Source organism: Artemia franciscana, chromosome 11, assembly GCF_032884065.1.
Source record: "Artemia franciscana chromosome 11, ASM3288406v1, whole genome shotgun sequence".
Lineage (NCBI taxonomy): Eukaryota > Metazoa > Arthropoda > Branchiopoda > Anostraca > Artemiidae > Artemia > Artemia franciscana.
In genome coordinates this window covers 2181115-2197669 of record NC_088873.1, presented here as the reverse complement: position 1 = coordinate 2197669, position 16555 = coordinate 2181115, and the positions used below count along the sequence as shown (strand labels likewise).

The window sequence follows — 16555 nt, the reverse complement described above, 5'->3', positions numbered from 1 at the left end:
ATTACAATCAGGTACAACCGATTCAATTTATACTACTACTACTAGTAACTGCAGCACCAAGCCACCTGAGGCCAACACAGCTACCCACACTCCTCCTCCGGCGCAATATATTTTCGGATTATGCCGCTGCAAACAGGATGGCTATTAATGTTCAAAAGTCTGTCGTACTGACTTTCTCTTTTCTTAAAAGATACCCAGAATTTCACCCTCCCCTTCCTCCTTCCAGCCGTGTAACTGAACTTAAGCTACTTGAGGTGTATCTTACTGCTGATTTAAAGTGGGAGAAACAGACGGAAATGATGCTCCGTAGAGCTAATGCAGGTATTAGCTCCCTGAAGCTGCTGTCTCGACACAGAATTCCTTCAGATCACCTTTTGCGAGTTTATACCACTTTTAGACGGTCTTGCCTTGAGTACTGTTCCCCCGTTGGGATTTTGTCCTAGCGCAGGAGCAGGTCCGACGCGATTGATAGAGTTCAATGTCGGGAATTGTTGGTAATTGAAAAAGAAGCGCCCAAAGTCCCATACTATGCCCTCCTTGAACAGTTAGGCCTAGATTCCCTTGCTAGCCGTCGACAAAAACTGTAGCTTGTTTTTGCTACAGGGGGTGTTGAACAGCACATCTCATCGACCCATACTGCCCCCTGACTTAAAACAACATCGAGAAAGACCCGCAAGAGCAGTGGCAGAAGCTGTACCTCGTATCCAGCCAATCAATGTGTCTCGAAACGATATTTGAAAAGCATTGTCCCCTGATTTGTAAAGTTTTTTAATGTTACTGCTAGTGAGCAAGATAGCTACAGCTTTAGTTCGTTAGTTATATTATATTTTGACTAGTCAGTTATTGTGTACTGATTTTAAGTGGAAGATTGTGTTTAAATTATCTCATAAATTTATGGATTGTACACGTATTTATGTTTTGACTACTAAAACGAACATTTGGTTTGTCCGCGCTTTAGTTCGTTAGTTATATTTTATTATATTTTGACTACTCACTAGTTGTGTACTGATTTTAAGTGGATGATTAGAATTATTTAATTTTTTTCATAAACGTTGGACTATAGATTGTATATATATTTATGTTTTGACGACTAAACGAATATTTGGCTTGTCCGCTGCCCCGTTTGAAAATAAATTGAATTGAATTGAATATATTCAAAGCCTTCTTCTTTATACCCTCCCAGGAGGTTCCCATTTCCCTTAGATCTCTTTATGACGTCCTTCCACCCCAGACGAGGAAAACCTGCCGTTCCGTTTAGCCATAGACGGTTGGCCAAAAAGGACAATCTTCGGCAATCTGTCATGCTTCATCAGCGCAACGTGCCTTAGCCATCTCAACATTTTTTTTTTTAAATTATAGCCCTAGAAAGCAGGATTGACCAACATTTTTCGTATAGCCACATATTTGAAATATGGTCAGTCAGCCGGACATTCAGAACAATCCACAGGCAATTTCTCTGAAAAATATCTAGCAAATCTTCATCCGCTTTTCTGAGAACTTACGCTTCAGAGCCATATTTGACCACTGTCATCATTGTAGCCTCCAATGTTCTAATCTTGGTTTGCAGATTTATCTTCCTATTCGTCCAAACCTTTTTTAACCGTGAAAAAAACACCCAAGCCTTGGCTATTCTACTTCTAACATCTTGACTGTTCCGCCGTCTTTACTAACATACTACCAAGCAGGTCGGCCCTTAGACGATTTTCTGGGGTAAGTGGAGTATTCTTCGACCCCCCCTCCTGGTAGAACGAAGTACTATAACACCTTATAGTAATTACTAAACGCCCGTATAGTAATGTCTGCAGGATTTTCCAGTAAAAAAGTGTATCAATAAAAATATGTAAACTTTTGTTGTGTAGTATAATTCTAACTCAATATAAAAATGGAATGTGTCATTAAACAAACTAACTGAGTTATTTAAGATGGGGAGTTAATACGTGGGACACAATTCATCGGTTGAACATACTACTTATAAAAAAAAATCAACATACAACTTTTATAATGAAAACAAAGTTTTCCTAGCCTTCATGTTTGAAAATTAATTGAACAGTCTGTCCGTATTGAACTCACTTAGCACGTCATTTTCACGGCCATGGATTCAAGCCCACTCAGTAGATCTTGACTCAACGTAGTTCTTAAGTAAGTTTTGATTAACTTTAACACGGAAAAACTCCTTTCGCCACTGGCAACTGATACAGAAAGACTTAATAGAATTCTCAGTGCAATTACAACGTTTGCGAATGTGTCCAATATAACAATGTTTTGCTATATACGACATAGTTTGAGCTGGCGGACTCTTAGAGAGCACCATTTCTGCGAAAATTTGTAACTCCTCAAACAACTCGTCGCTGTTCACTTAGCAGAAAAATCTCTTAACTCAAAACGATTTTGAAGATGTTTACAGGCTTTATTCAATTCTTCTTTATCTGCGAAATTCTATAAGCTTCGAATAACGTAGAGAAATTTAAAACTTTCAATATGGTTTTACATTAGCTCAAATATCTCCTTTAGTGAGGATATTGCAGTGTTTAGCAGGACAAAGAAGAAATTGACCTTGACTGAATGTTCTCCAGAATTTACAGTTCCATTTTACGTCTCATAAGAAAATGTTGTTGTTTATTTTCCTCGGCGGACTGTTCACTATGCAGAAAAAGCACCTTAACTCAAAACGATTTGAATATGTTTACAGGCTTTATTCAATTCTTCTTTATCTGCGAAATTCTGTAAGCTTCGATTCACGTAGAGAAATTTAAAACTTCCACTATGATTTTACATTAGCTCAAATATCTCCTTTAGGGAGGATATTACAGTGTCTAGTAGGAAAGAAGAATTTGAACTTAACTGAATGTCTCCAGAATTTACAGTTTCATTTTCCCTCTCATAATAAATTGTTGTTTTATTTTCCTCGGCGGACTGTGGTTTTTTTTGTCAAACTCAGGAAACATATCAATTTTTTTTCCGCAAGTTCCATAGCATTGTGAGTACGTTTGCTTAATCCTTCATCAAATCCCATCTTGGTTAGAAATAATTGCACACTTTTTATTAGATCCATCGAACTTGGCAAACATTCGAGAGTTTTTACAACGACTTACTCACCAAAGTTGTTTTGTGCAAGATCTCGTGCCATGTTACTAAACAACACAGAAACGTCATGTTTTTTAATTTCTTAGCAAGTCCCAAGACGGAGTTCCTACCAAATGCATCGAGTTTCTTGTCTTGAGAAGTTTCATATTAGACCATCATATACTTCTTCAATGTGGTACTTCAAAGGCAACAAGACCTCAGTTCTACCCTCCCCCCCTTCTGTTATAGAGTGGTTTCACTGTAAGATTTGAAACTTTATTAAATAAAATATTCCATCTGTTAGTAGAACTTGAAAAAAAAGTGAAGATTTCTTAAATTGTACTGAAACAGTCTACTGCAGCATTGAAAGAGAGCAGCATCGTTAATTACAAGTTTCAGTGATTGGTTTCAATATGGTACGTGAAAAGCACGAGGAATTAAAATCACAGATCCTCTTCTGAACTCCAACATGCTTGGCTTTCATCTCTGAACCATTACCATATCCCTGACCTCTCATGTTACATAGATGAATACCTCGTGGTTTGCAACTCTTTTAGTAATACTTCAGTGAGGCCTTCACCAGAAGAATTGGCAAGAGGAACAAAGCCAAAAAAATGTTTCCTATTGAACACATGTTCAGCCGCTGCGATTTTGACGAACTCTTACCACCAATGTCATTTGCTCTGTGTGGCTGACAATCGGGAGTTCAATCCTGGTATTATAGAATAATATTTTGTATGCCACAGCTGCTCTAGAATGTGGTCCTGGATCTCAACATAATAAATGAAAATCCATTTGCCTTCCAATAACCTTACAAAACGCTTCAAACTAAAAACGCTTCTATTCAAACCGCAAAAAACTGTTTAAGTCACTTCTAAATTCAACATCGGCATATTTTTTGACACATTATAAACTGTGTATATCTCGTTCGGAAAGGAAATAATCTACACAATGTGTGCATGAATCGATGTCTAAACGCGTAAGTAAAAATATTAGGCATATTTATCAGCTAAATTAATCGTCAAACTCATTTAGGATAAGTATTAAAACGACATTATAGGTTAGAGATTTGTTTGCGTCCAGGCGGATTTTGTGACTTCACACTGCAACAGCGCATTCCCTTCCACTTCCAAATAAATCATAACTAAACAATTGCACTGTGACCTTTGCGCTCACGTAATTATTTCGTATTTAGATTAAAAACGTTTTAAACAGAAATCTTGTATGATTAAATACTTTTCTTTACAGTTAAATTACAATAAAAGCCTGCTTTACAAGAAAATGTATCAACATAAGTCTTTCCCCCCCTCCGCTTGAGTGCAATGTGGTCACAGATCAATTCTGTGTCTGGGATATAATATCTATTAATTTTATTAGGTGGTATAAATCGGTTTTGGAGGCTGGCTGCAATTTACTTTTTGATTTTTGCTTTGATTAAGTCACATGGCCCCCGGTGGCGGTCTCTACCTCCCACACAGAGTGCACCTCTGACATCCTTTGCCACAGAGGGCGCCCTCTGATCAAGGCACCACTGCACACGGCGCTCTACGCGACCGCTTACCCAAAAGCCACCCTGCTACTAAGGTAAGTGAAGCTGCCCACCTGATCAATCTTTTCGTTACCCAACGTCACCTTTTCATCGTCGCTTATTCCTAGCCTTGGTGACTTAGTCTTCTTAACATTAATTTTCAAACCTATTCTAGAACCCTGAACACGCGAAACGTCTAAAAGTTCATTGAAATTGCTCACACTTTCATCTAATATGCTTAAATCATCAGCATAATCTGGGTCCAGGAATGTCTTTCCTCCCCATTTGAGTCCGTGGTCTCCTATTGCCTTTCCTGAGCTCCTTAAGACAAAGTGCTACCAAATGATCCATATAAAGGCGGAGAGAACACAACCCTGCTTAACTCCTGATTTAATAAAACCGGCTGCTTACCTCATTTCCTACCTTAACCGCAGCAGTGTTATTCTCGTACATAGCACTAATCACTTTAATGTATTTGTCTGGTATACCAAACAAGGATAAGACCTTTGCTAAAGCTCTTCTATCAACAGAATCGAACGCTTTCCTCTAATCTATAAAACCGAGGACCCAAAGGTGTTTGGACAATACTAGGCATTTCTCAATTATTAACCTAAGAGCAAGATTCGGTTGACAACTCCTCCACCTTTTCTAAAATCGCACTGTTCTTCTCTTAAAACTTTATCTATAGCATATCTCAGCCTAAAAAATATCATATTGCTAGAGAGAGAGAGAGAGAGAGAGAGAGGAGAGAGAGAGGAGAGAGAGGAGAGAGGAGAGAGAGAGAGAGAGGAGAGTGAGAGAGGGAGAGAGAGAGGAGAGGAGAGAGAGAGAGAGAGAAGAGAGAGAGAGAGAGAGAGAGAGAGAGGAGAGAGAGAGGAGAGAGAGAGAGAGAGAGAGAGAGAGAGTGAGAGAGAGAGAGAGGAGAGAGAGAGAGAGGAGAGAGAGGGAGAGAGAGAGAGAGAGGAGAGATGAGAGAGAGAGGAGAGAGATGAAGGAGAGAGAGAGAGGAGAGATGAGAGAGAGAGAGAGAGAGAGAAAGATGGGCTTATTAATATAATAATAAACAAAACAGGCAATGCCCGAAGCAAAGCTTGTTTTGGCTTTCAACCTCAATACACATACAAATAAAACAATACGAAAAAGAAGAAGAAAAGGGAAAGAAAAATGAAAAGAAAAGAAGAAGAAAAAAATTCAATTACCCTGCATTTCAATCGATACGGAATTAAACTTCAAAAAAGACAAAACAAAAAGAAACTAAAACCACTTGACCAGTATCGCCTAAAACAAAACCAACATCTTGGCTCCCCTTGAGGTCCACTCAACTATCAAAACCATAAATATCAAGGCAAAATAGCTTTAATTCCCGCCGAAACTAAAGAAGATTATCCATGTTTCTCAAAGTCGTATGTAAACAATTCCACGCATGGGGTCCTAGATGCCGAATAGAAAATTGAGATCTACGGGTAATAGCAAGCGGACGACCAATTATATCGGACTGTCTCGTAGAATGTGTATGAATATCACTTCCTAATTCAAACATACTTTTAAAAACATATAGGTAAACAATTTTGAAAATATTTATATATAAACAGGCTTCGATAAAAAGCAATAAGTCCTGCTAAAGGCAAGATTTTGGAATGTATATATCTCTTTTGTACCGAGTCTTTAAAACCTACACCACATAACACTCGAAGCGCTTTATTCTGCAAAACTCGAATATGATGGAGATGAAAAGGAAATGTACTACCCCAAACATTTGAAAAGGTAATAATTTGAGCTCCTACCATACAATAAATAGTAAGATTTACTATAATTCAAATTTAACTTATTAAGCTTCATCCACTTTTGTACAAACTCCAGACAAGAACTAATACGACAGGATTATCTGGTAGGGGTATATAATCGTGAAATTAGCCTCAAATAATAGATCAGTTACATCCAAATTTTTCATTTTTTTTTCATATTCAAACACATGATTGCACTTAAAGATATTGCATGCAAAGGTTCTTAAGACTTTTTAAGATCTCTTTTTATTTGGTAAACAGGTAAAAAAAAGAGCAATTGTCGTCAATCTTCGCCATTCATGTCAATCCTTGTAAACTGTCATCAACGCTAGTCTTTTAAATTTTATATTAAAAAGAGTAATGGTCGTAGTCCTTAAAAACTGTTATCAATCCTTAAAAGAAAGAGAGAAAAATCACCTTTTTATCAAAGCTTCTTTCCGAAAACTTGTCAATTGACCCTGATAAGATGGTAAGATTATTTTGAAGTCCATTACTCTCAGAATAACTTTCAATGACTCTTCGGCACATTGGATTTGTTTCAATTGCTATAACAGTTGCTCCAAGTTTGGCTGCAATGAGCGAGAGCCAGCTACCATCCCCAAGGCTCAACACTGTTGCCCCGGGAAATAAATAGCGCTTTAGAGCATTTATGTACTTATTTTGTCTGGTTTTGTCATTGAGAAGTCCAAGACGAGGTCTACTGTAGGCTAGGTGAAGTAAACAATTACAGATGGGACGTGTTTCTTTGACAGCAATTGGCGAACTAAAACAGAAAGAAAACAATCCATAATGTTAAAACCAAATAAACCAAATACACAATCTAGATATACTTGCGTTTTTTTTTTTTTTTTGGTCAATTGGGATCATCCTTTTGACCAAGAGACTTACAAATATAAGTTTTAAGAGCCAATAAAATGAAAATTACAATAAAAATGCAAGAACCCAATCCCGGAAGTTTCAAGCTCTTATTTAGGAAACATAAAATTCCTTTTCTTAAGAAGTTGGCCAAGAATTCGTAAGTACGAGTTGTTGTAGATTATCGAGAGAGTATTGGAGACTGAAAGTTCTATTGGCCTTTTTAAGTGATATAAAAGAGATCTTATAATATTGAAATGGAATAGAGATGCATAATTTATACGATGCGTCCCACCTTTAACAATACGAAAACTATTTCGGTGAAAGTCCTTTCCTACGCTTCGAAACCTTTCACCCTCCTCCAACCTAAAGATATATATTTCAAGGCAACTTTAAGACATATGTTCATTTTCAAAAATAGGATTATACAAAACCTAATCTTAAAACAAGAATAGATTTCCCCTCTCAATCAGACTTGAGAATACCCTGGATCAAACAATTTGTAGTAATGAGCTGTACGTCAACAGCCGCCCTTGACAATAGAAACTGAAAATTTAAAACACTTTATCTTAATTTTAATATACGTATCTCCTTGATCTACTTTTATACTAATTCTAAACACACACAAAAAATCCTAAATTTTAAGCTTGTTCTGCAAAACATATTAGCATAAAAAAGCATAATTCCATATAAATAGCGACGAAGACCAAAATGCCTTTCCATATCACACAAACACAATTTAGAAACAATAGGGACATTTTCTCAAGACATAGGGCTGAGATATTCACTGAATTGAATTCCACTGTCTTGAAAATACTTCTCTATTGTTTCTAAGTTCTGTTTGATCGAAAACGATATTTTATTATCCGTAATCAATAATAGACCAAAATATTGTTTTTCTCCTCCAAAGACAGAAGATACGAGCTCATGCATCCAGACATGGACAAGCTAATCCATATAAAGATTTATTAGGCCCTTTTGAGTTTCCCCCAATCTTACTGTTTACTAAACAAAAACACATGGCAATGACAGAATTAGCAGCCAATACAATCCTTACCATTAAATACAGAGGATGTTTCGTTTACGTAAGATCCGTTTGAACATAAGTACACAACGAAAGATTATTTTAAAAAAGTAAATTTATTTTCAGAAAGTACATACTTTACTCTATTTTTTGGCATAGTTGCCAAGATTTTCAAACGCTTATCATATCTCTGAACAAATTTTAAAGTAAACTCCTTAAACTTGCCACCGGCTCCAATAACAAAGAGTTCAGTGTGGTTTTTACGTCGTTGTCATCATTGTAACGGTTGACGCTGAGGTGGCTGTTTAACTGGAGACGAAACATGGGTTTCCCATATCACTTCCAAATCGAGGCAACAGAAGATGGAATGGAAACACGCACAGTCCTGCGTCAAATTGAAGGCCAAACAGACTCTCTCTATTCAAGTTCTATTCAATATATATATATATATATATATATATATATATATATATATATATATATATATATATATATATATATATATATATATATATATATATATATATATATATATATATATATATATATATATATATATATATATATATATATATATATATATGTATATATATAATATATATATATATATATATATATATATATATATATATATATATATATATATATATATATATATATATATATATATATATATATATATATATATATATATATATATATATATATATATATAACTATATATATATATATAATATATATATAATATATATATATATATATATATATATATATATATATATATATATATATATATATATATATATAACGAGTCCGTTGTTTTTTGAATTGAAAAGAGAATAGTTGTGGGAGAAGTCAAGTCATGGCCAATGGTAGAAAATGCCAAGACAGATTGTCCAATTAAATGGGCATCAAGTGCAAGGTTAATTGTCGATTATAACTGACGAAGGCAAATTGTTTATATATAGTCCAATTTGCCTATATATAGCCAAATTTGCCAATATATTGGCAGATATTGTCAATATATCCATACTTTAAGCGGCGGGCATAGGTAAAAATCATGGCGTAGGTGTTTTGGTATAGGCATGGTGTTTTGCTTATCAACTTAATGCAACGAGGAACCACTGTCAATACAGAAGCTTACTGTCAAACCCTCAAAAAGTTCTGCAGAGCGATTAAAATAAACTTGGCATGCTGACAAAGGGAATTGTCCTTCATGACAATGCAAGACCTTACACTGCAGGTCAGCCCCACAATTTGTTGGACAGTTTTGGCTGGGAAGTTTTAGACCACTCACCCTACAGTCCTGATCTTGCGCCGAGTTTACCATCCGTTTCTGCACCTCAGAAAACAGTCTCAGCGGTAACCGTTATAATGGTGATGACGACAAAAACAACAGTGAATTTCTTGGTCATCGGAACAGGCGGCAAGTTTTTATGAAGAGGTCACTTTAAAATAAGTTGAAAGGTATAATAAGTGTTTGAGCAAACTTGGCAACTATGCCGTTAAGTAGAGTGAAGCACGTAGTTTCAAAAAATATTTTTACTTTTTTTAAATAGTCTTTCGTTGTGTACTTATGTTAAAACAGACCTTACTTTAAAAACACCCCTAGTATAAGGGTAAATCATTGCAAAGGATAAACCCCCAAAATCTAATTCCATATCCTTAATGAAGACTGAAGACGAAAGCTTGTAAAAAAAAAAAAAAAGCACCATTAAAATCTGATGCATTCAAATGATTTGGCGGAATACATCCCTGCCCTTTGTGGGGAAAAGAAACCTAAATGGGCTAGAACCCGAAAGCCTCTGTTTCAAAGAAGAAGAACTAAAACATGGCCAATTATTACGAGTGTTGGCCTTACCCATCACTATATCATTGTTGGAACTAAATGTCCCCACCCCACCAAAAATATACCCCCCCATAAAAAACAAGGTACGAATGCCCAAATATAACCTACTATGATTATATTGGAATAGCAACTACAGAATCCCTCCTCTATTTCAAAGAAGAAGAACTAGAACATGGTCAATTATTATGAGTTTATTCCTGGTGTAAATTATAATATAATACGCATTAACTTCAAATTTAGTGCAAATTAACAGCAAAACTGGAATGATTTATTAACTAATTCGTTAATACACACTACAATGATCATTAAAATATGAATATTTTTGATGAGTGATGAGTGAATAATGCTTTAATACTCATTAATTCTGATAAATTCAATCATTTGCCAAAATTTTTGCTAATTTGATGATGATTGTACAGAGTCAATGCAAAAATTACAAAATTATACAAAAATTACAAAAATTAACTATTTACAAAAATTAATACAAATAACTTTTGATCCTTCCAGCTGTTGATTCGCTCTCACATTGAACGAAAAAGCCTCATTTTTATTTAATGTCATTAACTTTTTTCTGCACCTGGAATACGCTACCGTTAATTTTTGAGTGAATATCAACTTGGCGGAAGTAATGAAAGACTTAAGAGTCGTCGCTAGTTGGAGAACAGTCAAGACAGATGCAGTATCCTCTCCATGGTTTTGAGAAGGCCCATAGCCACTACTCTTTTCTTAATTGAACGATTTAAGATTAGGAAGAAGGTTTAACGGCGATTCCCTCAGGATAAAAAGCAGGCGCACATGCAGTAATATGGACTGTTTTCTAATAGATGCAGTGCATGTTACGTAATACAGAATCTTTACTTCAGGTTGTTAAGAAATGGGGTTTGGTTGTTACATCAGAAAGAGTGTTTTCTAAACGAATTATGTTTCTATTACTTAAAAACCAAAGGTTACACGGCAAAAAACCTTCAGGGTTCCACCAAATCAGGATTTTCGTGATTGTAACGTCTTAGTTTCTTTGAGTGTTGTATTAGTCTTGTATTAGATTCTCAAAGTGACAAAACTCAAGTTTAAAAAATGGATATGTCTCAAAGATACCAACAGATAACCCTTTTTCTATATACCTACTAAAAATTTAACCTACTATTATCCTTTATATTAGTAAAGCAACTAAAGCCCCCTTCCTCCTGCTATTGCACGATTCTCAGTGATAAATTTATTTTATTTTTATCAGGTCAAAATGTTCTTTACTGTAAGAGCCATGACTCCTATTAAATCACCTTCAAGAATATTCCATCAGGGGGCTAAAATTATATAAGGTGCCAGATGTGTTTAAGCCAAGCTAATTATTATTTCTCGTGCGTAGGGTACATTTCAGCTTAGGCCTCAATTACCCTAGGATAGGTACCATACATACCATTAATTAATTGGAAGAAAAGACTCACTTTTAACACCTGCTCTGGTCTGGAGAATATCCGCATAAACACATTGAATTCTAGCGCAAAACGGTTAAATAAATGTATTTTACTTAGGCATTAAATAAGGGCACGGATAGTATTTTTTCATTATAGTAATTAGAAATAGCAAACAAGCCTCTTTTTTGACAGTAATATCGAGCCATTTGAGGAATCCCCTCCCCCTTAATAGAGTAAGATGTAAGCCTAGGCAACAGAATAAAAGTTTACTGATTCTGTAGCTTTTTTCCTCAAGCATAGTCTATTATTATACATATTTCTCATAAAGAAATTGCTTAAATCCTCCAAAAAATTCTACTTTAGCTAATTTTTGCTCATTTGAATAGGAGTTAGTTTAGGAAAATGCACCTTTCAGAGATGGGACTACAGACTTTTCCTTAGGAGCTATTTTGACGCATTTGCCAGGCTTAATTTATCGCTCTTTTAAGAAATAATTGTGGATTGAGACACTTTGCCCTCACTAAAATTCTCAGGCAGCAGAACAATGCCAAATTTTAAAACTTTCTCTTCACTTTTATTTGAAAGTTTCTTTTATCATCGCAGACTATGAAACCTACTTCTAAGCTTAAATATTTTCCTATAAAGTGGCAATTTAAGTTTGAGAGTAGTTTGGCGATATGTTTCTTACAAAAACAAAGAAGGAAGGAAATAAGCAGATACCTGGGGCATGAGGGCAAAGGGTGTGATCTATCTGATTTGAATTTATTCTTTTTTCATAAAGTTTCATTTATTACATTAAAAAGGCGTTGTGTAAAAATTTTAAAATTCAAATACAAAATAGACTGGTTTCATTTACTATCATTTATTACAGAGAGAATAAAAAACGAAAAAGACAATATTTGGAGTCTATGATATTCGCAAATTCAAATTTTTCTTTTAAATACCCCCTTCAAAAGTGACCTTTAAACCATATTAAAGTTTAAATTCCTTTTAGATCATAGGGCTTGCGCATTATTTACTCTCCCCTCCCAATAGTTCCGTATTATTACGGAATTTTTGGGATCATATTAAAGTGGGAGGGGGAGCAAACAGGTCATTTCTGAAGGCTAAGATGATTTTTAACCATATAGTCCTTTTTATAAAAACTATTTTCCATAAATGATCAACTAAGATGCATATTTCGTTAAAAAGAAACTAAAAATCTATTTTTCTATTGGAGGCAACCCTAAGCCAGGAGGAGCTGACCCTCTTTCCACCAAAAAGAGGGCAAGGATGGAAGCTGGTACAACCACGCAAAGCGATGAGAACGCGGCCTCTCAAGAACGTCGGGCCCTTCAAGACCAACAGTAATCGTCTAAGGCTAGAATGTCAGCCTTTCTGTGCTCCGCAAACAAGATGCTAAAGCCCCTGGAGCTTCAAAACCTGTGCCTCATGACAGAGAAGCTGTCAGCCCATCTGTACTTGCGCTCCCCCTGTAAACCCATGATGTGGGGCTTTATACCCCATACAAGATGGATCTTAATGTAAATAAAATTACTGATTTTTTTAAAGCTTATGTTCAAACTAACAAGGGGTGAAATAAGTAGGATGTAGGGAGTCTTTCCGCCATATCTGACAGGGGGGTTCAATGGTATTGCACTACCGTAAAAACAATCCATTGTTTTTGGTTAATAGAGGCTTCGAGGGACTTTTTTCCGATGATTTAGTGCTAAAAATTAAACTTTTATGCGAGATAAACTGCACAGGCATAGAACATTGATGATATCACCCATCTTTGAAAAGTAATGCATTCCTTTTAGTTTACAAGAGACATCTTTTAGATAGTTTTGAGGAAAGAACCCTTGCTCTTAAGAGAGAAGTAGTAAAAAAATTAGACATTCTTTTGCGGTTAATAAGGAGGGAATAACTAGGATCTTCCTGCTTCCAATGTCAAAAACTTAGCGTTTTACTTTTGCCTCTGAGAGGAACATGAGGAAACACTGCACCTTAGATTAATGACATGTTCTTCACAGCATAAAACCATAAATATTTCAAGAGAGTAAGAATATTTATTCTTTTTTCAGGTGCCTGAAAATGAAGATTTCAATTGTTTAGAACACTTTAAGACACTACAATACCCGAGACCTATAGAGGAAGAACTCTACCCGTACTTCTGATATTAAATTCTTAACTGGTAGAGTGGGGTCTATGGACCCGAAAGAGCATTTTGGGGGTCTTTGTGCGATATACTTTCTGATTATTGAGCCTGTAGTTGGTAGAGTGGTCTCACTATATCCGAATTGTCGCTTTGAGGGTCCTTTAATGGATTAAATTCTGGCCATTAAAGCATTAGTTAGTAGCGAGGTACTTCTAGCTATGAACGCTAACTCTAAGGTATAAGCAAGCGTCCCGCTCAAACATTTTCAGACTAATATTCTGTTTGCTCTTGGCCTAATATAAATTCTTTTTAAGGATGAAATCAAGTGTTGTAATGAGCTAATAGGCTCTTATTGTTTTTCTTGGTTCGTATACCTACACTGCATAAAAAATTCCAAGACTACTTATATATTCCACCACAGGAAAATAAACGTGAAGGGGGTGTCAGTGCGGGGGTGAGCCCTATTAGTATACTATCCCCTAAGTTTGATCCAGACTCTGTAGTGAGGAATCTTGACCTCGATACGGAATTCTTAGACCATCTACTAAATCAAGTGCCATCTAACAACGTCGAGAGGGTGCTGGAAGATCAAGCACCTGTCCACCACGGTGACAGTGACATGGGAGAGCCAGAACAAAGTGGTACCGGCTCACCCCCTATACTGCCTTATACCGCTTTGCAACATGCTTATGTTTTTAGAGCTGAGTTTGGAGACCTCTTGAATACTCTTACAAGTGATATTATCTATACATATCCAGCAGACATAGCACACTCCTATGCTACCAAGATTCAGACACTTCTCGAACGATAGATTCGGGAAACGGGAGGGCGAGAAAGTGTGAAAGCTTACATCAGTCAAAAGAATTTCTTAAATGAAAAGTCAGACGAGGTGTACTCGCATTACCTGCAAACACAAATGCAGAGACTTCGCCCGGATTCACACAATTTTGAGGGTGTTTTTTTCAGATTGGGTTGGTGGTTTTTTTTAATAGGGTGGATAATCGCAATGAAAATAAAAGTGGGTTGACCGTTTTATTTATATAATTTTTATATTTAAATGACAAAAAGTTGAAACAAATTTTTTAAAGAGATGGGAGGGAGAAGGGGGTTATAATGCCTATTTAAAATATAATGCCTATTTAAGGGGTTGTCAAGGTGTACAACGCTTCTCTTTTGATACGGGCGTAGAATCCTTTAAATATTCAGTTCTCGTTGTAGGACATAAACCAAGGCAATGGATACAACTAAGATGCGTTTGGACAATTTGGTGGTTAATGGGGGTGGGGAGGGGGTAGAGTCCAAAAAGTAGATTTTAACTGTTTAAAGGGGCAATATCAAGTGATACTTATAGGAAAGATATTTTTGGAAGAGCAAATGAATATGTAAACGTTTGAGTTACAGTGTTACAGTACGATACAGAATATAAAGAGGAGGAACTTAAAGATAAAAAGGGAATTTTATTTTCGGCAAGGGCTCCGTCCACTGAATAAGTGAAATATCGGGTATGGATTCTCTAAGAGCCCGCCAATGAACTGAATTATATTGGACATTTCTTTCCTATTTTTTAAACGAGGTTTTAAGCGAGGATAAAAACATTGAAGGGGAACTTGATACTATTGTTCAATGCTTCTTTCAAAATTTGGTAAGAGTTAAAATTTAAAACATCACTTGAGGCACTGTAAGCGTCATGAATTAAAAAATCTGTGGAGATGGGGCGACAATGCCATCTTGCGCTTTAAGAATTTTCAAAATTCACTCTTTCAGACGGACAAGCTGGAACTAGATATCGAAGCCAAACTCGTAGATGTGTGTAATCCATCAAACTTGAATTGTGTTTAAAAAAAGGAAGCCATTGCAGTCTCTTACGGGAAAACTCAAAGAGACTCGAGTAATACCATGCAAATGGTAGAGCTTTTTAGAAATTGGGTTGGGAAGATTGTGAGGCTATGGTTGCACTTATTAAAACAGAGAATAAGCCCATTTCATGGCTATGCAACGTCAATATTCCAATGACTCTATCACCAGAAGGCGAGATGGCAATGAAAAATAAAGACTTGTATTTGATGTGTCAGGAAAAATTTATTGAGAGTAGTGGGGAAATGTCAGTCCACGACCATGACCATTTAAGTAATCCAATTTAATCGAGGATGAGTAACTTTCAAGGGCTGGCACATAAATCTTGTAATCTAATTGTTAAACAGCAATACTTTCTACCGATTTACATGCAAAATTCAAACTATGATTTGAAATTCATATTATCAGCATTGGTACGGTTGCGGAAAGGTGATATTGTAAATGACGGATGGATAGATGGGTGTTTTTCATAAGAAATCATACCTAAATCATCTTAAAAGTTGCTGCTCTTATAATTCAAATGGACAATGGTAATACGTACTTGAATAAAATCCATTTTTTAGATTCCTAGGATCTTAAAAATGATATAAAAGCTAGACCAAACGATTAACCAGCCTATGGAGAGGAAGAGGAATGGATAAAATAAGTTGATTCAGATATATACCCACACCTCAACTTAAAATATAAGAATATGGTAGTAAGACTGATTTTTTGTCGTGCTATCCATAGAAAAATCTCTACTCGTAAAAATGGTACCTTCACGTTCAACTACTCAATGTAACAGAGGAGAATTTATATTTTCTCTCCCATTGACAATGAAACGATTCATCTAGACAATAATCTAAGTAATGTTCCTGGTTTAAAACGGAAGATAATCGAGGGTAAAAGTGCCGGAGGCATCAGTGGTATGGAACGCGTTATTTTTGCGGACTTCCTCCCTGGCTTCTTAACTATAAAAAGAAGTTTGGCCCAATTTTTGACACATTCATTGAGATGGTTATCAGAAAAAAAACACTTTTGTTTGTCTTGATATTGATTGCTATGTTGCT

At 35.8% G+C, this 16555-nt stretch overlaps 1 protein-coding gene across 1 annotated transcript in view; it reads right to left on the bottom strand.

Moving 5' to 3' along the window:
- LOC136032675 (protein arginine N-methyltransferase 7-like) overlaps window positions 1-16555 on the bottom strand; it is an 89772-nt gene that overhangs the window by 14667 nt on the left and 58550 nt on the right. Inside the window, exon 6 of the mRNA XM_065712968.1 lies at window positions 6793-7138. Coding sequence (XP_065569040.1) covers window positions 6793-7138 — 346 coding nt within the window. The remainder of the gene's footprint in view (window positions 1-6792; window positions 7139-16555) is intronic.